Source organism: Lithobates pipiens, unplaced genomic scaffold (genome assembly GCF_037356315.1).
Source record: "Lithobates pipiens isolate NorthernLeopardFrog02 unplaced genomic scaffold, aLitPip1_a1.2 Scaffold_16, whole genome shotgun sequence".
In the NCBI taxonomy this organism is placed as follows: Eukaryota; Metazoa; Chordata; class Amphibia; order Anura; family Ranidae; genus Lithobates; species Lithobates pipiens.
In genome coordinates this window covers 42,792,561-42,815,751 of record NW_027507748.1, presented here as the reverse complement: position 1 = coordinate 42,815,751, position 23,191 = coordinate 42,792,561, and the positions used below count along the sequence as shown (strand labels likewise).

Below are 23,191 nucleotides of genomic sequence, written 5' to 3'. Positions count from 1 at the left end.
CGAGTCGAACATACGTTCGACTCGAACATCGTCTGTTCGCCCGTTCGGCGAATTCCGAACGTTATGGGCCGTTCGCGCCAAATTCGTGTGGCGCTCACGGCCCACAATGCACTGCGTCATCGCAGTGCATTGCTGGCTCATGATTGGCCAAGCATGCACTGTGACCCCGCATGCTTGGCCAATCACAGCGCCAGCAGCGAGGAGAGCCATGATTGGCCACAGGCAGGATGCCTGTGGCCAATCATAGCTCAGGCTGTGTAGTACACGCCCCACACTATATAAGGCCGCCAGCGCGGCGGCGTAGTGTAGTGTGTTGGCGTCTGAAGCAGTTAGTGGGTGTTCTGTGTACCTTCAACACAGTACACACCGATCGTTTTCGGACGATTTTCGATCTTGCTGTTGTGTAGTGGTTGTTGTCTGTGTGCCCTGACCGCAGTATACACCGCTATATTCACCTCACCTATATAGCTAGTGATCTATCTTTTATAATAGAGCTTGCAGTCAGTAGTGTTAGGAGCTTGTGCGTGCTGTCTGCGTGCTCTGTACCCAGTACACACCGCTATATACACCTACATAGCTCTTCTCTATTTGAGCCCACTTGCCATCTGCAGGAGTTATTGGAAGTTGTGTGTGCTTCCAGCACAGCACAGTATACATCTGTATATACCCCTTTATCTCTGGTGATCTATAAAAAAAGGCATCTGCAGGAGTTAGTGGGTTTTTTGTGCCTCCAGCACAATATACACCTGTATCTACCGTTTATTGCTGTTCTCTAATAGAGCCGTCTGTAGGGCTTAGTGGGTGTTGTGTGACTCCATTACACTGCTGTTTTACCCAACTCCCTTCAGGTCATTACCATGTCTGGAAGGCCAGCAAGGAGAGGCAGACAGGCGCGAGCCGATAAAAGAGGGCAAGCAGGCTCTGTGTCTAGAGACAACAGTGCTGGTCGTGGACGCGGTGCATTGTCATCAGCACATGGCCATGGGACACGCTTGTCCTTCTTTTCGGCAGCTGGACATGTTGAACCGCAACATGCCAACGACTAGGTAGAGTGGATGACCAAGCCCTCTTCATCCTCCTCATCCTCTCTCACCCAGTCTCAGGGTACTAGCAAAGCAGCTGCCAACGCATCGTCTTCCCTCCTCTCAATGTCATCATCAGTGACTCCTTCCCTAGACCCACCACGTCCTCCTGAGGAGTCTCCTGAACTCTTTGAGCACAGTGTTGGGTACATGCTCCAGGAGGATGCCCAGTGTTTTGTGGGCTCTGATGATGACACTCAGCTAGAGGAAGGCAGTAGCGTGAGCGCAGAGAGAGGGGATGCTCAAGAAGGACAGCAATCTGGCAGTCATATTCCACAAGCTGCAGCATACTGCCAGGTTTGCTATAGCGATGAAGATGGAGGGGATGATGAGGGCACTGACTCCACGTGGGTGCCTGGAAGGAGAGAGGAGGAGGAGGAGGAGGATGCACATGTCCAACGAGGCAGGATGCCCTCTGGGGGCCAGCTTAGGGGCAGCACACCGACTGAATCACACCGCAGAGCTCCGCCTGTGCAGGGCGCTGCCTCTGCGCGTTATTCTAAAAGTTCAAAGAACAAAGCGGACCTCTCCTTGCTCCTCATCAGCTGGCATCTCCAACCCCACTAGACCTTCAGTCCTCTCTGAAACCTGCTCTGAGAGGAATGAAGGTGTAGAATTAGGTGTGTCACAGCCAAGTGCTTCCGGGAACTCTGCTAGCGGTACACCCACGTCCGATTATAGCAGGCAAATGTCCCTGCCCCAGCTGCTGGACCGGCGAAAGAAGTTCACTCCCAGCCATCCACATGCCCAGCGGTTGAATGCTAGCTTGGCTAAATTGCTAGCACTTCAACTGCTGCCTTTTCAGTTGGTAGACTCGGCCCCCTTCCGTGAGTTTGTACAATGTGTGGTTCCTCAGTGGCAGGTCCCCAAACGCCACTTTTTCTCACGGAAGGCGATTCCGGCTCTCTACCGGCATGTGGAAGGCAATGTCCTTGCCTCGCTGGGCAGGGCGGTCAGCGGTAAGGTGCATATTACCGCTGACTCATGGTCCAGCAGGCATGGACAGGGACGTTACCTGTCTTTCACGGCCCATTGGGTCACTCTTCTGGCAGCTGGGAAGGATGCAGGACAAGGTGCAGTAGTGTTGGAGGTTGTTCCACCACCACGCCTCCAAAATGCTACTATTGGTTGTGACACACCTCTCTCCTCCACCCCCTCCTCTTCTTCTTCCTCCATGGCCTCTTCCAGTGCTCTGTCCTCAGAACCAGCGGTGCTTCGTAGGCGTTCCAGGGGCTACGCAAGTACGCAGGCAAAACGATGCCATGCCGTGCTTGCGCTGGTTTGTTTGGGGGACAGGAGCCACACTGGGGCGGATGTTTTGTCAGCTCTGCAGGGGCAGGCCGAGAGGTGGTTGACGCCACGCCAGCTTAAGCCAGGAATGGTGGTTTGTGACAATGGCAACAACCTCCTCTCCGCCCTCCGACAGGGACAACTGACCCATGTGCCCTGTGTAGCTCACGTCCTTAACCTGGTGGTGCAGCGGTGCAGCGGTTGGGCAGGTACCCCGGCTTACAGGATGTCCTGAAGCAGGCCAGGAAAGTCTGCGTGCATTTCCGCCGATCATTTAATGCCTGTGCTCGGCTGGCTGAGCTCCAAAAGGAGTTGAACCTGCCCAAGAACCGCCTTATATGTGACATGCCCACCAGGTGGAACTCAACGTTGGCCATGCTGCAGCGGCTGCACACGCAGCAGAGGGCCATCAATGAGTACCTGTGCGACTACGGCACCAGGACAGGGTCACGGGAGCTCAGTTTTTTCTCACCACGCCAGTGGGGCATGATCAGGGATGCATGCACTGTCCTGTCACCGTTTGAGGAGGCCACAAGGATGGTGAGCAGTGACAGTGCATGCATCAGTGACACTGTACCTCTTGTCCACCTCTTGGAGCATACGCTGCGTGGAATAATGGACAGGGCACTTGAGGCAGAACAGAGGCAGGAAGAGGAGGACTTCCTTGCCTCTCAAGGCCCCCTTTATCCAGACAGTGTTCCTGCTGTGCCACCCATCACACAAGAAGAGGATGAGGAGGAGGAAGAGGAGGAGGAGGATGATTGTGTCAGCATGGAGGTGGAGGCTGGCACTCAGCATCAGCAGCAGCAGCAGCAGCAGTCTTGTAGGGATGATTTATAGTCCCAAGAAACACGTGGATTTGTACGTGGCTGGGAGGAGGTAGCTGCGGATCATGTTGTCCTTAGTGACCCAGAGGACTCCGGACCGAATGTCTCAGCTAACCTACGCTGCATGGCCTCCCTGATCCTGCAAAGCCTGCGGAAGGATCCTCGTATTCTTCGGATCAAGGAGAGGGACCATTACTGGCTGGCCACTCTCCTTGATCCACGGTACAAGGGTAAGGTTGCCAACTTTATCTTGCCATCGCAGAGGGAGCAGAGGATGAGACATCTCCGGGAGGCCTTGCAGAAAGGTCTGTGCAACGCGTTCCCAGAGACTTGGAGGTTACAAACTCCTGGTCTTGGACAACGTGTTGCTGAGGCATCGGTCAGAAGGAGCAGTGGAGAAGGTGGCCGTCTGACTGATGCTTTCAGACAATTTTTTAGTCCGCAGCCCCAAGGTATGATCGGTTCTAGCACCCATCGCCAACGTCTGATTTACATGGTGCAGGAATACCTAGGGGCAAGGTCAGACTTGGACACCTTTCCCACCGAAAATCCTCTGGCTTACTGGGTCTTGAGGATGGATCACTGGCCAGAGCTTGCACAGTATGCAATTGAGCTACTGGCCTGTCCTGCATCCAGTGTTCTTTCGGAACGCACCTTCAGTGCTGCTGGTGGCTTTGTTACCGATCACAGGGTGCGCCTGTCCACCGAATCAGTTGATCGACTGACCTTCATCAAGATGAATCAGTCTTGGATCACCCACAGCTACCAAGCACCTGAAGCTGATGTAACAGAATAATTATTTTTTAAATATCACATCCCTTCAAGACTGCCTATGCTGATGCTGAGTGACTGTCCTGTTATGTTGATTGTCTATCCTCTTCCTCCTCCGCTGATATGTTGGAAGAACATTTCTGGTTCTGGGTGATGCCTAAGGCCCAATTTTTCTGCCCCTGTTTAACAGGGGCGTTTAAGTACAATTTTTGATGCAATGCTTTGCAGCAGGGCTAATTCCTGCAATCAAACAAGAGTATATGGGAGAGGTTGCAGTGTGGTGGCACCAGCACCAGTGCCTAAGGCCCAACTTTTCTGCCCCTGTTTAACAGGGGCGTTTAATTACAATTTTTGATGCAATGCTTTGCAGCAGGGCTAATTCCTGCAATAAAACTAGAGTATATGGAAGAGGTTGCAGTGTGGTGGCACCAGCACCAGTGCCTAAGGCCCAATTTTTCTGCCCCTGTTTAACAGGGACATGTAATTACAATTCTTGATATAATATTTCACAGGAGGGCCCCTTCCTGTGCCCACCCAGAGTAACGGTGAGGACTTATAGTGTTGTGGCACCAGCACCACAACCACCAAAGGTCAATTTTTCTACCACTGTTTAACAATGGCATGTAATTACAATTCTTGATATAATCGTTCACAGCAGGGCGCTCCAGCGCCCACCAAGAGTCACTTTGAGGGCTTACAATGTTGTGGCAAAACCAACACCTTGTTCCGCCATTTCTGCAGAGCATATAGGGCAGGCCCCTACTTTCAAACATCCAACTTACAAACATCTCCTACTTGCAAACGGAAGGAGACAACAGCAAGTGAGATGAAAAAAGATGTACGACAAAACAAATTATACAGGGGTGATAACCCTTCCCTATGTTTTCCAAAAAGCTTAAAAATAGTTTTTTTGACTGGACTTTAAAAATGTACCAGTTGAAAATTACAAACAGATTCAACTTAACACAACAAACCTACACAGTCCCTGTCTTGTTTGCACCGCCTGTATACTGCTGTTCTGAGTATATAGGGCCTGGGGGCCACACGCATTTCCTTTTTTTAATATGGGTACTGGGTTCCCCTTAATATGCGTACAAGACCCAAATAGGCTGGTAATGGGCAGGGAGGGCTACCCATGCCATTTTTCTCAATGATTTTCAACCATATTGCAGGAACCAGATATAACATTAAAACCGCAAGCAGTTTTAAATGGTGTTATTTCCGTTTAATGTCATTTTGTGCAGGGATTGTTCTAAACACGGGAAACACGTGGCACTTCACAGGCACACTACAGACACCCCCCAGGCACAATATTTAAAGGAATATTTCACTTTTTTTTTTTCACTTTAATCGTCATTAAAATCAATGCTCCCGCCAAAACGGCCATTTTTAAAAACATTTTAGGCATTGACCCATGTCCCCTGGGGCAGGAGCCAGGTCCCCAAACCCTTTTTAGGACAGTATCTTGCATATTAGCCGTTAAAATTAGCACTTTTAATTTCGAACGTTCGAGTCCCATAGACTTCAATGGGGTTCTAAAGTTCGTACGAATTTGGGGTCCGTTCGAAAGTTCTGGTGTGAACCGAACCGGGGGGTGTTCGGCTCATCCCTATTTGCCAATGAACATCTTAATTATTCAGAGCAGGATTGGAAGAAAGTGCTGTGGTCAGATGAGACCAAAATTGAGCTCTTTGGCATTAACTCAATTCGCCATGTTTGGAAGAAAAAAAATGCTGGCTATGACTCTAAGAACACCATCCCTACATTCAAGCATGGAGGTGGAAAAATTATACTTTGGGGCTGTTCCTCTGCTAAAGGTACAGGCCAACTTTGCTGCATTGAGGGGCCAATGGACGGGGTCATGTATTGTAAAATCTTGGATGAGAACCTTCTTCCCACAGCCAGAACACTGAAGGTGGGTCTTCCAGCAAGACAATGACTCAAAAAATATTGCCAAGGCAACAAAGGAGTGGCTTAAGAAGAAGCACATTAAGGTCATGGAGTGGCCTAACCAGTCTCCAGACCGTAATCGTAAAAATCTATTTATCTATCTTTATCTATCTATCTATCTATCTATCTATCTATCTATCTATCTATCTATCTATCTATCTATCTATCTATCTATCTGTGCATTCTATCTCTCTCTCTCTCTCTCGCTGCTCTCTCCCTCTGTTTTATCTCATCTTAAACTGACAATCTAAAGTATGCAATCTATTATATTTCTAACTATCTTAACTAGATCTCTCTATACTTTCCTTGATTTCTGGCCATGAACAGTATAAATAATTAAATGGTGGCAAATTTGTGTGACAAGATTTCCTTACCTGGAAGTGTTGCTATCTATATATCTATATTTCTATCTATCTATCTATCTATCTATCTATCTATCTATCTATCTATCTATCTATCTATCTATCTATCTATCTATCTATCTTTTTATCTTTTCATCTATCTCGCATTTCTCTCTCTCTGTTCTATCTATCTCTTTTAGATTCATCTAAGGTCTGTCTCATATAAATCTATTAGTATTCTCTTTGATTTCCACCCATTAGCACTGTCCTGATAGTTGCTCTAACATTCCAATCAAACATGTTAACCAGCTAGGAACAGTCCTTTCTAAAGCTCTCTATAAGCCGGCTCAGCAAAATCTATTACTAACACAATCAGCCCAAAGCAGCCGGGACAAAGGACAGTTGGGCCGCAGTAGAAGTATGATGAAACGCTCATGTCACATAACATAACTAACCCAAATAATTATAGTATTTTGACAGAAAAAAAACATATTTCTGTTTTGCACACATTTTATACTAAAGCAAATAAAAAAATAATTTTTTTACAGTCTGAAGGAGAAATGACAAAATTATATTACATGGTTCATGGAATTGCGAAGAACGACATCCAATGTCAACACTCACCTGTTTTTTTTTGCCCAATTTTTTACATCAAGCCTGAAACGACAATTGTATTTGTTTTAGCAGTGATTAATTAAATATGGTTGTATGGTGATTATTAATGACTGAGTTAAATGTATTTAACCCATAGCCAGAAACATTGTGGGGGTCTTTTCTTTATTTGATTATGGGTTACCCTGTTGTGGAAGCCCAGGTCAAGCTTAGCAGCATCCAGCTTTTTTCAGTTAACTTGCGGTATTACAGTAACATTTTGCATACTTAAATATTTTTTTAGATATATATATTTAAGGACATATAAGGCTTTTATTTGGTGCACTTTAATTAAAAAAAGCCCTGATCTGTTTTTCGACACGTGAAATTTGTTTCATTGCGAATTTGTTATCGGATGAAATTCAGCATATTTGTTCATTTGGAAGCATCCGAATGAAAGACTCTTTTGAAGAATGCATACGGAAACGAATTTTCAGAAAGAACGAAAATCCAAAATAGCGAAAAACCTAGAATAACGAAAATCCGAAAAGTAAAATCCAAAAGATTTAAAAACGATTCAACCTACGAGTTTAACAAATCGATTACATTTGGATAATTTAGTTTTTTGTATTTTCTATTATAATTAAATTATTAACTATTATTATTGTTTTTATTATTATTATTATTTATTATGTATTATTATAAACTAATTAAATAAATTAATTAATAAACTAATTATAGGTATCGGAATTTCCTTTCAAGTTTGGCTAAAGTAACTGTTATGCCACATACACACGATCGGAAATTTGGCCAGCAAAAGACAGATGAGAGCTTTTGGTCGGAAAATGCGATCATGTGTATGCTCCATCTGACTTTTGCTGGCCGAATTCCAGCCAGCAAAAGATTGAGAGCAGGTTTTCAATTTTTCGTTTGGAAAAAGTTCCGATTGGAAATTCCGATCGTCTGTAGTAATTCCAACGCGCAAAATTCCTACGCATGTTCGGAAACAATTTGACGCATTCTCAGAAGCATTGAAATTAATTTTCTTGGCTCCAAGTGTTGTATGTCACTGCGTTCTTGACGGTCGAAAGTTCAGCAAACTTTTGTGTGATCGTGTGTATGCAAGCCAAGGTTGAGCGGAATTCAGTCGGAAAAACCATCCAAGATTTTTCTGACGGAAAATCCGCTCGTATTGTATGCGGCATTAGTGAATGTAACAAATACAAACGTATCTAAAATTAGGAATTATCCAAAGTATCGAATGCCACATCTAAACAAATGGAACGCAACGAATATGAATGCATCCAAAAGTTACGAATTATCTGAGGTAATGAATGCCACATCTAAATGAATGGAACGGAACAAATACGAATGCATCCGAAGTTATGAAGAATCCGAAGTAACGAATGCCAATCATAACGAATGATCCGATAAACGAAAAAAAACAAATGAAACAAAAATACAAATTTTTTCATAGTGCACATGTCTATCTGTTTGTATTATAAGATGAAAAAAAAAAAACACACAAGAAACCTAATTATAACTACATTTTCAATAATGTAACTGTATCTAACAGTTACACTATTAAAAGGATGGAGCCGCAGATGGACACTGTAGCCTGAAGGAGGCAGTGTTTATCTGCAAGCTAAAGGCTTTCATTTTTATCAACGACGCCTCCAGTCCACATGTGATCACTATGACACGGATGACAACGTGATCACATGTTTAAGAACCACTCTGGTTCCTGATTTTCAGTGGAGAACCCAGGTGTCCTCTTCTCTGTGGGCATGGATTTTTTAAACATATCCCCAAGCATGAGCTAATGCATTGGGAGACATTAATAAACAGCTTGAAAATGGGAAGATAATAAATGGTGTCTATAAACATTACATGATTGGTAGCACGTTACCCCTTTAATTGTAAATAATATCTATACATACACATGCATGGGAGTTCAATTACTAAAGGCAACCAGGATGTTCACTTTGCAAGGGAAATTACAGTTTGCAGCGGAATTTGCCCCAGAACTTGAATATGGTGAAATTTCACTTGCAAGGAAAATTAAAAAAAAAAACATCAGTTTGGCTGCACATGATTTGATAATGGAAGAGTTTCACCACATTCCTTGCAAAGAGAACAGCCTATTTGCCTTTAGTAAACCAATCTCATAGTGTCTAAATTTTTTCCTTATTTTTGTAGATAATACAAGCCCTCATTCAAAAAGCTGGAACGATTTATTATAACAATTAAAAATGCAAGTCCAACAATGGTCCCAGAGAAGTCCCAGAGAAAGTCACGAGACCTGTGACGAAACCGGTAGGAGGAGCCTGATTGTCTGACATGTGGGAAGTAGGAAGTAGTCTGGAGAGAAGGTATAGGATATACCGAACACTGTGTAACCGGGGGTGCAGATCCGGGATACAAGTGATCCTATCCCCACTCACTACTACAGCACTTTACAAGTGATGTTTTTATTATGCAAATGTGAGTTGAATGTATACTGAGTATTTTTAAAGTTTAAACATGTTTAGACGGTATTACACTATTGTATGCCTCTATTATTTTCCTTATGTGGCATATGTGAGGAGGCTTGGTGGAAGTGACCAGGAAATACTGTTATCCTTATAAAGCTGGGCTATTATCAGAAGCAGGAGTTGACCAGTGTGGAGCATCAGTATACAGCAGCCAGTATACTATTGGGATACATCAGAAAGACCCTGACCATCTGCTGGTAACCATTCTAGGCTTAATTTTAAGCCCTTAAGGTGAGGGTACACCTGATGGGGGAGGAGTACAGATTGCGTGAAGACACTTGATCACTTTATTTATTTTTATGGACTTTGATGTTAATTTTTATTTCATGGACTTTGTTCAATAATTGTATATCACTTTGTATTGTGTGTGATTCACGAAGCACGAGCACTTTATTTTTAATATATATTACATATATATTTTTTTTAATTCACTTTTATGATATGCATTATATTTTATAAGCACAGTTTTTATGAATAGATGAATATATATATATATATATATTACAACAATGGTTTAGAATTCATTACAAGAGATTTCCTCCATCAAGACCATCAAGGCCAACCATACCAGCTTGCTATAAAAGAGATCACACAACCATTAAGGACTTTTGGATTTGGCTTTTTTTTCTTATGGCTGATTTTGTTTCAATAAACCATTAGACACAGTGGGGTTGATTTACTAAAGGAAAAGAGCATGTTCACTTTTTTTTTGTAATTAAGTGGGGGTGAGTGAAAGCCCTTGTACACACGGTCGGAGATTTCCACAACCAAATCCTTCGGATTTTGTCCGAAACTGTTGCATACACACGGTCGGACAAAGTTGTCGGAAAATCCGACGTGATGACGTTATTTCGTTACGACGGGACTACATTCACACTAGTAGCCAATAGCTTTGGTGTAGGAATTTGATCTGAGCATGCGTGGCACTTTGTCCGATCGGAATTCTCTACACATGATCGGAGTATGTCCAATCAGAGAATTTTGTCGGAAAATTTTACCAACAAGTTGGAAAACTTGGTCCGTCGGATAATCCGACGGAAACAGTCCGATGGAGACCACACACAGTCGGAATATCCGACAAAACGGTCCAATCGGACACATTCCGTCAGAATCTCCAACCGTGTGTACAAGGGCTTAGAGAGGAGTTAGATAGTGGAGGGGGCTGTTGGACCGAGAGGGGGGCCTATGAGACAGAGGGGGGGGGGCTGAGAGACAGAGGGGGGCTGAGGGGCAGGGGGATCTGTGAGACAGAGTGGGGGGTAAGAGACAGAGGGGGGACTGAGAGACGGGGGCAGAAAAACAGAGGAGGTCTGAGAGACAGGGGGGCTGAAAGAGGGGGGCTAAGGGAAAGAGGGGAAGGCTGAGACAGACCACATAGCACTGTCCCTATCTGCAGTCCCTCCTCTGCTCCCCCCCCCCCGCACCACAGGGTCTGGTGTGGGAAGATATGTGTAGGATGCCAAGTACCTGATGGTCAGCAGTCTCCCTCTTAAAATGGGGTTGCTCTTGCTACTCTGTTCCTTGCAGCAGCTCCTTGGCACCCTCTTCCTCCCACCTGTCCTCTTCCTCTGGGCCCCCAGTCATTCTGTCCTCCCGCCCAGGCCGCACTGTTCTTGGAGCAGGGAGGTGGTGGAGGAATCGAGGTTCTGGGAGCGCTGGGGTGGCTACACCTGCTCCTGTTCACCTCTTTGTTGGTCAGGGAGGGGGTGGAGCTCTTCTCCCTCCCGGGCTCTTACATCTAACTGCCCTCCTCGCTGGCCACCTTCCTCGAATCCCCGCCGCCGAACTCTGCAGAAAAACAGCCCCACTGAGCCATCGGCCCACCAGGAAACTCCCAGTAGTCCCGATGGCCAGTATATGCCTGGTCCCAGAGTAATAAAGGGCAACAGAGACAGCATATCGTGATAGCTGTGGCATGTCAGAGTGTAAAATAACAGGATAAACATCATAAGTCATCATTTTTTTTTTTCCTAAGTCAGTTGTTTATACTGTGCCTTGACAAAGTATTCAAACCACTTGAAAACTTCCACATTTTGTCATGTTACAACCAAAAACGTAAATATATTTTATTGGGATTTTATGTGATAGACCAACACAAAATGGCTCATAATTGTGAAGTGGAAGGAAAATGATAAATGGCTTTCAACATTTTTTACAAATATATATCTGAAAGGTGTGGGGTGCATTTGTATTCAGCCCCCTTTACTCTGATACACCTAACTAAAATCTAGTGGAACCAATTGCCTTCAGAAGTCAACTAATTAGTAAATAGAGTCCACCTGTGTGTAATTTAATCTCAGTATAAAAACAGCTGTTCTGCGAAGCCCTCAGAGGTTTGTTAGAGACCCTTAGTGAACAAACAGCATCACGTAGTCCAAGGAACACACCAGACAGGTCAGGGATAAAGTTGTGGAAAGGTTTAAAGCAGGCTTTGGTTATAAAATAATATCCAAAGCTTTGAACATCTCACAGAGCACTGTTCAATCCATCATCCAAAAATGGAAAGAGTATGGCACAACTGCAAACCTATCAAGACATGGCCGTCCACCTAAACTGACCGGCCGGGCAAGGAGAGCATTAATCGGAGAAGCAGCCAAGAGGTCCATGGTAACTCTGGAGGAGCTGCAGAGATCCACAGCTCAGGTGGGAGAATCTGTCCACAGGACAACTATTAGTTGTGCACTCCATACATCTGGCCTTTATGGAAGAGTGGCAAGAAGAAAGACATTGTTGAAAGAAAGCCATCAGAAGTCCCATTTGCAGTTTGCGAGAAGCCATGTGGGGGACACAGCAAACGTGAAAGAAGGTGCTCTGGTCAGATGAGACCAAAGTTTACTATGTGGCCGCTATGTGTGGTGGAAAACTAACACTGCACATCACCCTGAACACACCATCCCCACTGTGAAACATGGTGGTGGCAGCATCATGTTGCGAGGATGTTTTTCTCAAGCAGGGACAAGGAAGTTGTTCAGATTTGATGAGAAAATCCCTGTTAGAGTCTGCAAAAGACTTGAGTGGGATGGAGGTTCACGTTCCAGCCGGACAATGACCCGAAACATACAGCCAGAGCTACAATGGAATGGTTTCGATCAAAGTATATTCATGTGTTAGAATGGCCCAGTCAAAGTCCAGACCTAAATCCAATTGAGAATCTGTGGCAAGACTTTAAAATTGCTGTTCAGATGCTCTCCATCCAATCTGACAGAGCTTGAGATATTTTGCAAAGAAGAATGGGCAAAAATGTCCCTCTCTAGATGTGCAAAGCTGGTAGAGACATCCCCCAAAGAGACTTGCAGCTGTAATTGCAGGGAAATTAGGTTCTACAAACCACACCACACTTTTCACATATTTTTCCTTCCACAATTATGTGCCACTTTGTGTTGTTCTATCACATAAAATACGAATAAAATACATTTATATTTTTGGTTGTAACGTGACAAAATGTGGAAATTTCAAGGGGTATGAATACTTTTTCAAGGCACTGTACATGTTTTTTAAGGTTTTTTTTACATACGTTTTGCTCTACTTTTTAAATAGATTATGTTCTTTGGGATATTACTACTGTGAATAAGTTATTCCACCATTTTGGGGTGAGTGTTCAGTAGGCTTGTGTGATTTTTACTCTTGTGCCTTTGTCCCCCCAGTTCATCTACCCTCTTTGCCATCTACAGAGTGGTTAATGCGCATTTTTTATTGTCTCTATTACTCATTAGTTAAAGTGGTTGTGAAGTCAGAAGGTTTTTTTTTATCTTAATGCAACCTATGCATTAAGATAAAAAAACCTTCTGTGTGCAGCAGCCTCCCTAATACTTACCTGAGGTCCCTCTAGTTCCAGCGATGTTGTAGGAATGTCTCAGCTGCCCAGGACTCCCCTCCTCATTGGCTGAGACATCATTGGCTCCTGCTGCTGTGAATCAAAGTCAGTCAGCCAATGAGAATAGAAAGGAGTTGGGGCCAAGCCGCAAATCCTTATATGAATGGACACAGGGAGTTGCGACTTGGCTTGGGTGCCCCCATAGGAAGCTGCTTGCTGTGGGGGCACCCAACAGGAGGGAGGGGTCAGGAGTTCCAGCCAGGGACCTGAGTAGAGGAGGATCTGGTCTGCTCTGTGCAAATCCACTGCACAGAGGAGGTAAGTATTACATGTTTGTTATTTTTTAAATGAAAAAAATTACACTTTATAATCACTTTAATATTATGTGAACATCAAGTGGATCCTGAAGAAGCCCAATTCTGGGTGAAACATGTCAAACCCACCACCACCTCTGGCTCTGTTGGTTGTATAACAAACCTGGCAACATTGTTTACATGATTTTAAATTGTATCTATATGTCTTTTTTTTTTTACCTATGAATTAATAAATATTGTTGTTTTTAAGCTTTACTGTAATTTTGTATACTATCGTGATTGGCGTGCAAAAAAATCCCCAACATTCCTGTGTCTCCCCTACAGGAGACGCGGAGATACTCTTTTTTTTCTGGTACTGACTTATGGGGATTGTTCCGATGTTTTTTACTTGCACAAGCTCTCCCACTCAACTTTTTAAAACATCCAGGGTCGTCCACAGAGATATCGTCATAAAGAAGATACAGTTTGTTGTCACAGAAATCCAAAGTACAACAAGGTATACATAGGTACTCAATGTGGGCTAACTCAGAAGAGCAAGAGAAGACACTGCAGGGAAGGATCAAAATTTTTAATCAATACATTTTTATTGTTTTCCAAGAAGTACAGACTTAGAAAGAAAAAGATTACAACATGTACAGAGAGTACAGATAGTACAATAGTGCAGAAGTACAAAAGTAAAAAGGTAGAAATGTAGAGAGGTAAGCTGGAGCTTCCATTAAGTAAACTTAAAGGAGCCACACAAGGCTCTATAACCAACTATGAACCAGTAAGTGTCAAAAGACATCTCTATCTTAAGTATTGGCAGGGTACGGCAGAGTATTGGCAGGGTATTGCAGAGTATTGACAGGGTACGGCAGAGTATTGGCAAGGTATGGCAGAGTATTGGCAGGGTACGGCAGAGTATTGACAGGGTACGGCAAAGTATTGGCAGGGTATGGCAGAGTATTGCAGAGTATTGGCAAGGTATGGCAGAGTATTGCAGAGCATTGGTAGGGTATTGCAGAGTATTGGCAGGGTATGGCAGGGTATTGGCAGGGTATTGCAGAGTATTGGCAGGGTATTGGCAGAGTATTGGCAGGGTATGGAGGGATGGCTGTGACTGCACTTGTCACAGAGCAACGCTATGGGTACTACAGATGCAGCCCACAGTGCTGCTGCCATCCAATCTCTCCCCTCCACTGTACAGATCTGTACACAGAAGGGAGAGAGGAACCGGCGTCATCATGATGCCGGTTTGTTTACAAGTGATCGCTCCGTCATTTGACAGAGCGCTCACATTGCAAACAGTGGGTGCACCAAGATGGCCGCCACTCCAGAGCTAGGCCTCAGCCGTGGCCTTTCCTAAAGCCGAGGCCGCAGAGCACTCTGGATTGCAGCGGGGGCAGTGCCAATCGTATATTCGCACCATAAGACGCAGGCAATTGACCCTATCCCTGTACCTTGTACACTCGCATTGGTCCCTACACCCTCCAGGAGCTCAGAATCCAAGGTCCCCATTCATATACTAGGGCCAATTTTGGACAGAAGCCAATTAACCTACCAGCATGTCTTTGGAGCACAATGAGCATAATGAGCTACTTGGATGGAAAGCCTTCAATCCCTAAGTTTAATATCTCCAGTGCAGGGTCTGGAGATATCAAAATACCAGTGATATCAGATACACTATATTACTAAAACTATTGCCTGCCTTTAGATGCATATTTATTTTTATTTATTACTTTAATGGCATCCCAGTCTTAGTCCGTAGGGTTCAATATTGAGTTGGCCCACCCTTTGCAGCTATAAGAACTTCAACTCTTTTGGGAAGGCAGTCCACAAGGTTTAGGAGTGTGTCTATGGGGATGTTTGAACATTCTTTCAGAAGCACATTTGTGAGGTCAGGTATTGATGTGGACGAGAAGGCCTGGCTCACAGTCTCTGCTCTAATTAATCCGAAAGGTGTTCTATTGGGTGGAGGTCAGGACTCTGTGGAGGTCAGTCAAGTTCCTCCACCCCAAACTCACTCCTCTATGTCTTTATGAACCTTGCTTTGTGTACTGGTCCAAATCATTTGGTGGAGAAGGGATTATGGTGTAGAGTTGTTTTTCAGGGGTTGGGCTTGGCCCCTTAGTTCCAGTGAAGGGAACTCTTAAGGCGTCAGCATATCAAGACATTTTAGACAATTTCATGCTCCCAACTTTGTAGGAACAGTTTGGGGGATGGCCCCATCCTGTTCTAACATGATTGGGCACTAGTGCACAAGCAAGGTCCATAAAGACATGGATGAGTGAGTTTGGGGTGGAGAAACTTGACTGGCCTGCACAGTGCCCTAACCTCAACTCAATAGAACACCTTTGGGATGAATTATAGTGGAGACTGCGAGCCAGTCAATACCTGACCTCAAAAATGCTCTTCTATTGGCATTAATCATCTCTTTGGTCCAATCAGATCGTTATAGGCTACTAGGACCTTCTTGGGTCCATTTCTCCCCAAACATGTTGCTTCTATGCTGTCTAACATTTCTTTTTCCATACACAGGTATTTCACATATTATGAGTATCGCCTCTGGTCTAAATCTTTATAAATATTGTATAATGTACCATCATCCAGAATTTGTAGTTTTTAAAGGAAAGAGGGCTTAAATGGAAATACCGGGTAGTCGCTCACACCAACCCCATATGTAGTTCCATTCAGCCATATAATAGATTGGACTATACCGGTACTTGGTAATTGAAAAATACTAATAAAATTTAAAATCAATATAATGTTTAATAAAGATATAAAACAAAACAATAATGAAATATCACTTGAAGAAGTACAATAATATGCACATCACAGTTGAGGTATTCCTGACGGGTTCTCCATAGGGAACATTCAACCGTAGAGAGTGCACAATAAATTTCCTCTTCTTTTTCGGGAAAAGGCCCGCTTCTTCAGGAGGATATCTATATAAAAGTATCACAATCATTAGATAATACACACATGTAAAGATATAAGCAATACAGTTATCATAATGTTATTGATTTTACATACACAAATTCCCTATATGTTTAAAAAGGAGATCAGCTCACCCTACTTCAAGGAACAGGCTGCAGGTAAGGAGATCCACAAAGTCCCCCCACGGTGAACATGGGGGATTGGTAAACGCCGGCTCTGGATAAATAATATTATAATAATTTATCAATTAGGTAGGGGTATATCTTGAATTAAGGAAGGGAAGGGAAAGGGGGGAGAGAGAAAAGAAGGACCTCGTGAGGGTGAAACCGTGATATTGGGTGACAAGAAAAGTGGGGAGGGGGAGGGGGAGGGGGGGGGAGGGGAAGGGGGGGGGGGAAGGGGGAGGGGGGAAGGGGGAAGGGGAGGGGGAGGGGGGAAGGGGAGGGGGAGGGGGGGGAGGGGAAGGGGAAGGGAAGGGGGGGAGGGGGAGGGGGGAAGGGGGAGGGGAAGGGGAGGAAAAAGGAGTGAAGGTGGAACGGTCCAGGTGAATACACAGGTATTTGTATCTGAAAGCATATTTACTGTACAGTTGTGTTCTGTATACTCATATGTGTAAAACCGAATAAAAATTAAATTTTTTTTTTTTTAAAATGCTCTTCTGGAAGAATGGTCAAACATTCCCATAGACACACTCCTAAACCTTGTAGACAGCTTTCCCAGAAGAGTTGAAGCTGCAAAAGGTGAACCAACCCAATATTGAACCCTACAGACTAAAGCCCTGTACACACGGTCGGACTTTCCGACTGAAAATGTGCGATCGGACTGTGTTGTTGGAAATTCCAATTGTGTGTGGGCTCCATCTGACTTTTTCCTTCGGAATTTCCGACACAGAAAGTTTGAGATCTGGATCTAAAACTTTCCAACAACAAAATCCGATCGTTTAAATTCCGATCGTGTGTAGACAATTCCGATGCACAAAGTGCCACTCATGCTCAGGATAAATTACGAGACGAAAGCTATTGGCTACTGGCCTCTTTATAGTCCCATCGTACGTGTTGTACGTCACCTTGTTCTGAACGATTGGATTTTCCGACAACTTTGTGTGACCTTGTGTATGCAAGACAAGTTTGGGTCAAAATCTATCATAAAAAATCAGACGGATTTTGTTGTTGGAAAAAATCAGACGGATTTTGTCGCTGGAATGTCCGACTGTGTGTACAGGGCATAAGACTGGGATGCCATTAAAGTTCAGTTGTCCTAATTTAATAGAAAACACAACAACTAATGTTGAAAGTGATGGACTTTTTAGGCATAAATATAGATAAAAAATAATAATTTTAAACAAATTTTATTTCTAAAAACAAACAAATGTTCAGTGCCTCAGAGCATAATAGTTACACTGTCTAGTATAATATAAGTACATCACATTTTACATATATACCCATATACAAACAACATGGGGACATTAAAAAAAGGAACCATCAATACAAAAAATACAATTCACAAAACTAGTGTATCATAGATGACTCAGCTCAGAGATGCTCTACATGTTACGCATTCTCAACAACGCTTCATCAGGAGCTTATAACTTTTTTTATTCCCTAAGGATAGCCAGGGAGAAAGGCGTCTCTACAAGGGTATAGGCAGTAGTATAGCCTATATACGGTATAAAGAAACACAAAAGGGACCGAAGACTCCAAAAAGATAGGACAAGAAGAGGGGAAAGAAATGTAAACCATGATTATTGTAGTCCTTCAATCTGTTTTGCTCCTCCAATTCACAAAGGATCCAGGATAGCCCCAAACGGGTACTTAACCTGGTAGGTAGTTGTAAATAAATCTTTCAATGTATAAAGGAGCTGCTTCCTATTGGGGTTCCAAATTAGCCTTGGGGGGGGGGGGGAAACAAAACAAACCCTTAGCCCATCCGTAGCCACACACCGGGGCTGCTGCTGTCCTAAGACTTTTGGTAATATAGTGTATCAGCTGGAAGATCTCACACCAGAAGCTTGTAAGGTTTTTGCAGGATGAAAAAATTATGGATTTTTTTTTCCCCATGTGGCCACAACCACGCCAGCCAAGAGAAGTGTTGGAGGAGGAAAATTTTGCAAGTCGCTATGGAGTCAAATTTTGGCAAGGGAATCTTGAACTAGCTTAGTAAGCTTAGTCTCTTACTAGCTTAACTCTTACTAGCTTAGTAAGAGTTCAGTAAAACCGAATAAAAATTAAATTTTTTTTTTTTAAAATGCTCTTCTGGAAGAATGGTCAAACATTCCCATAGACACACTCCTAAACCTTGTAGACAGCTTTCCCAGAAGAGTTGAAGCTGCAAAAGGTGAACCAACCCAATATTGAACCCTACAGACTAAAGCCCTGTACACACGGTCGGACTTTCCGACTGAACCTTGTGTAATAATGACCCAAGGGGTGTTAGAAATTATTTTATATAGAACTAAAGTTGTAAATTTTTCGAACACCCTGTATATGATCAAGCCATACCACTGTAAAATATATACATAGGCACACATTTTCTGCCCGTTTTATAATCCATATATTTCTACATCCTAGTGCTGTCTGTACCCCGGTCTTGCCTATTGTTCCTAATGTAACCAATTGTCATTCAGACATAAAGGCTGTCTAGCTGGGAGCTTAAATATTGGCGAACACTAAAACCCTCCCATCAGGGCCAATTGAGTCACATCTGCTCAGTCGTGCGATAAGTTTGGGACTTTAGGTAGGAAAGGACAGAAACAAAAGTTCACTTTTGACAGCAGAGTGCCAAGAGAGGGGACGTATTCTTCCCGTGGAGCTGTCACTGTGGCAAGTTGCCCACTATATACCATTTCCCTACCTTTTCTCTTCTCTGCCTCTTCCTATATCTACTAACTTTTAGGCTTTTTAGTTTGCCGAGTTGTTTTCTACTAATATTACCAAATTTTGTTTTGCAGCATTTAATGGAAAAGGTTCAGATTATGTGTCACGCAGATAATTTTATCAGATTTATTGGGGGGAGGGGGGGGGGGGGTTAGATACTTACATTGTGTATTTAAACAAATAGATCATTGACTGTTTTCTTTTAAATTAAAAAAATTATTTGAAAGAACTTAGTGTTTAAGAAATGTATATAAGTTATAAAAATAAATCTTAATTTTATTTTATTTTTTCTATGCAGCTATAGTTATATTTTTATGTGGACAGATTAGTTTTGTATTATATATTTTAAAGAAGCTTCTAAATTTTTTTTATTTTTTTTTTTAATTGGTATTATTGTGTTTTGAGGGAAAAAAGAATGAAGAATTTGTTTTTGCAACGTATTGTTGATGTTAAATAGCTATTCATTTTAGTATCAAAATCACTGCTGATCGTATAAACACAGATACTAGCAGTCTCTACCGAAGGTATAAAATGATTGTTTAATGATAATTCACGCCGGTACTTGTTTTGTTATTTTCATCTTCTGTTGTTTACTGTCTTGTTGACTTGTAAAAATGATTAATTGTTCAAAAGATGAGAAAGTGGGTTATTACTTTGCAAAATAGCATGGTTAACTCTTTAAAAAAACATTTCTGCCATGGTTTTGAAAGAGTCGTTGATCAGGTCTTTGTAAATATAATAGAAAATGAGCTACAAAATATTATTTTTTTTCAACATATTCTAATATATGCATATTCAGTAGAAAAAAACGAGATTATAATTACCATACTTATGTTTAGAGTTACAATTTTAGATAGTATATTGTGGTCCTTAAAGAAAGAACTAACAATTTTTTTATTTTCTGTGTATTTATTTGCAGCTTGTAGACAATGGGAGACTGGAGCTTTTTGGGAAATATATTGGAGGAGGTGAATGAGCACTCCACTGTAATCGGTAGAGTTTGGCTCACTGTCCTATTTATTTTCCGGATCCTCATTTTGGGAACAGCTGCCGAGTTTGTATGGGGGGATGAACAGTCTGATTTTGTATGCAACACCCAGCAGCCTGGTTGCGAGAATGTCTGCTATGATGAGGCCTTTCCTCTGTCCCACATCAGATTGTGGGTCCTGCAGATCATCTTTGTCTCCACACCATCGCTGGTATATGTGGGGCATGCTGTACATCATGTGCGGATGGAGGAGAAAAGAAAGGAGCGAGAAGACGCAGAAATGAGTAGGCAGCAGGAAATGAATGAAGAGAGGCTGCCGCTGGCTCCTGATCAAGGGAGCATCCGAACCACCAAAGAAACAAGTGCTAAGGTTACTAAGAAGTTTCGGCTAGAAGGAACCCTCCTGAGAACCTACATCTGCCATATTATCTTCAAGACAATTTTTGAGGTGGGCTTTGTGGTTGGCCAATATTTCCTGTACGGTTTCCGGATCCTCCCACTGTACCGTTGCAGCCGTTGGCCTTGCCCGAACACTGTAGATTGCTTCGTCTCCAGGCCTACAGAAAAGACTGTGTTCATAATGTTCATGTTGGCTGTAGCGGCAGTGTCACTTTTTCTAAATGTGGTAGAGATCAGCCACTTGGGCTGGAAAAAGATCCGTCTTGCATTCCGAAGGTCAGCCGATCATCAAAACCAACAGCTGCTGGGAGAAGTTTCTCAGAAGCCCCTGCACTCTATAGCCATCTCTTCCATTCCAAAGTCTAAGGGCTACAAATTACTGGAGGAAGAAAAGGTTGTCTCCCATTTCTACCCAATGACTGAAGTAGGATTAGAAGCTAGCCCACTTCCTACTCAATTTAACAGCTATGAAAAAAGCAGCACTGGACTCTTGGAAGACATCTCAAAGGCTTATGATGAAACTCTTCCCTCCTACCGCCAAGCTGAAGAGCAAGAGGTGGTGAAAGTGCAAGTGGCCGAGACCTTAGAACAAACTCCATCTGAGCGAGCTCCATCAGTGAGGGCTCCTTCGGTGCGTGCCCTCTCTGACCGTGTTCCCTCTGAGCGTGCCCTTTCCGAAAGAGCACCATCACGCGCAGTTTCTGACTGCGCAGCTTCAGAGCATGCTCCTTCTGAACATGCATCCTTTGCGAAAATACCTTCCAACAATGCACTCTCTGAAAGAGCACCCTCAGAGAGAGCCATCTCCCGTGCTGGTTCTGAGCATGCCCCTTCTGAACGAGCTCCCTCTCGGGTAGCATCCGAGCTTGCACCCTTAGAGCGAGCTCCTTCTCTGACCAATTCTGAACATGCCCCTTCTGAGAGAGCTCCATCTCGAGCTATTTCTGAGCATGCTCTTTCAGACCGAGCTCCATCACAAGCTATTTCTGAGCATGCTCTCTCAGACCGAGCTCCCTCACGAGCAGCATCAGAGCATGCTCCATCTGAACATGCACCTCCTGAGCAAATGCCTTCTCGAGCAGCTTCTAATGTCCAGTTAGATGATGCTCCTGTAGAAAGTCCCCAAGTAATTGATAGCTCACCTTTAGAAAATGAGCGGACCCCCTCAAGGGCTCTCTCAGACCACATCGGTACTGTTCCCGCCCCATCAGATCATGGGTTTTCTCAACCTGTGCCTCCAGAATCAGAAGAAGTTTTTGAACCAGAGCCTACAGGCCTTGAGTTGCCTCTACTAAGTTTTGAATTATTTCCAGATTCCCGGTCCCTCAGTAGATTAAGTAAAGCAAGCAGCAGGGCCCGATCAGATGATTTGATGGTATGAAGAGAAAGTGATAATAAAAGGAGCATAAGAAGGGTCTCAGTAGAGAAGTCTAAGTGATTTGGATATTCAGTTACCAAAGGATGTTTTAGAGGAACATGCAGAAGGTTTTTGAGAAAAGTGCTTCCCAAGTGACCATATTTGAGGTGTTTTGTAAAGCCTTTTAAAGGCATGCATATATATATATCAGAAAAAGGAAAACAAATGGCATCAGTTTTAACTAATGCATTTTGTAGAATTCGACACTCATGCTATACTTATTTTTTTTTTCCAATTTTTCCATTTTTTTTTTTTTAAATGGTACTATATTGTCAGGATATTTGCATTGCTCTTCTGGCAGTGACAATATTAAAAGCATAATTTAAGGGAATTTAAAATAGTCAAATATTACCAGCCAGGTTTATACTAGGCCGAAGATCTACTGAGTCAGAGCAGAAACATGACATTCACCTCAGCAATTAAAACAGGAACCTGGGTTAAAGCACAGTAAGAAAAGGTAACAAAATTGATATAAAAACAAACCATAGAAATGTAACCTAAACTTAAGTAAAGGAAAAACATGAAATATATTTCCTAAACCACAAAACTGCCCATTAAGAGTTTTCATATTTCCCAAAATATTCATTCCCATTCCTCCCTATTTTAAAATTTGAATTTTTCACCCCTGCCCCAAAGGTCGTCTGTTATTAGATGGTTCACTGTGTGTTTTTTTTTCATAATTTTATAGTCACAACAACATTTTTTTCTTCTCAGTGGCTGTAACTTTCCACCGGATTCCTGATGTAATTTCCAGTTGTGTTCAATGTCAATGTTATGCAGCACAAAAGGAAGAAAACAAATAGAAAAGGTAGAGGCAGATGCATTCAATATTTTCCATCTTGAAAAAAAATCTAAAAAAAAAAAAAAATTAAGAGTTCTACTTTTTTCTGCACAGCAGAAATGGATACAGCTTAACTCTGAACCTATTTCTGTTTACTTAACTTTTGTCTGTTTTCATTCTCCATTGTATTTAACATATAAACCTTTTTGATAATATTTTGCCCCAGGAACATTTTTTTTCCCTACCTGGTGAATGAAACATATAAAGGCGTTAACACACAAAAAAAAAAAAATTATATATATA

The 23,191-nt window shown here is 42.9% G+C and overlaps 1 protein-coding gene across 2 annotated transcripts; it reads left to right on the top strand.

The window, feature by feature from the left end:
• Nucleotides 1-19,117: 19,117 nt before the first annotated feature.
• GJA8 (gap junction protein alpha 8) lies at nt 19,118-23,170 on the top strand. Of its 2 annotated transcripts, XM_077479795.1 has the most exons (3): nt 19,118-19,249; nt 20,223-21,321; nt 22,822-23,170. In XM_077479795.1, the coding sequence occupies exons 2-3, from the start codon at nt 20,233-20,235 to the stop codon at nt 22,828-22,830; spliced, it is 1,098 nt and encodes a 365-aa protein (XP_077335921.1). In that variant the 5' UTR covers nt 19,118-19,249; nt 20,223-20,232; the 3' UTR covers nt 22,831-23,170. The 2 variants fall into 2 exon arrangements, with proteins under 2 accessions (XP_077335921.1, XP_077335920.1); XM_077479794.1 differs by having other exon boundaries at nt 20,223-23,170.
• The last annotated feature ends 21 nt before the right edge of the window (nt 23,171-23,191 follow it).

What these genes read in the sequence shown, in the direction of transcription:
- GJA8 (XM_077479794.1), top strand. Translation starts at nt 20,233, where the DNA reads ATGGGAGACTGGAGCTTTTTGGGAAATATATTGGAGGAGGTGAATGAG.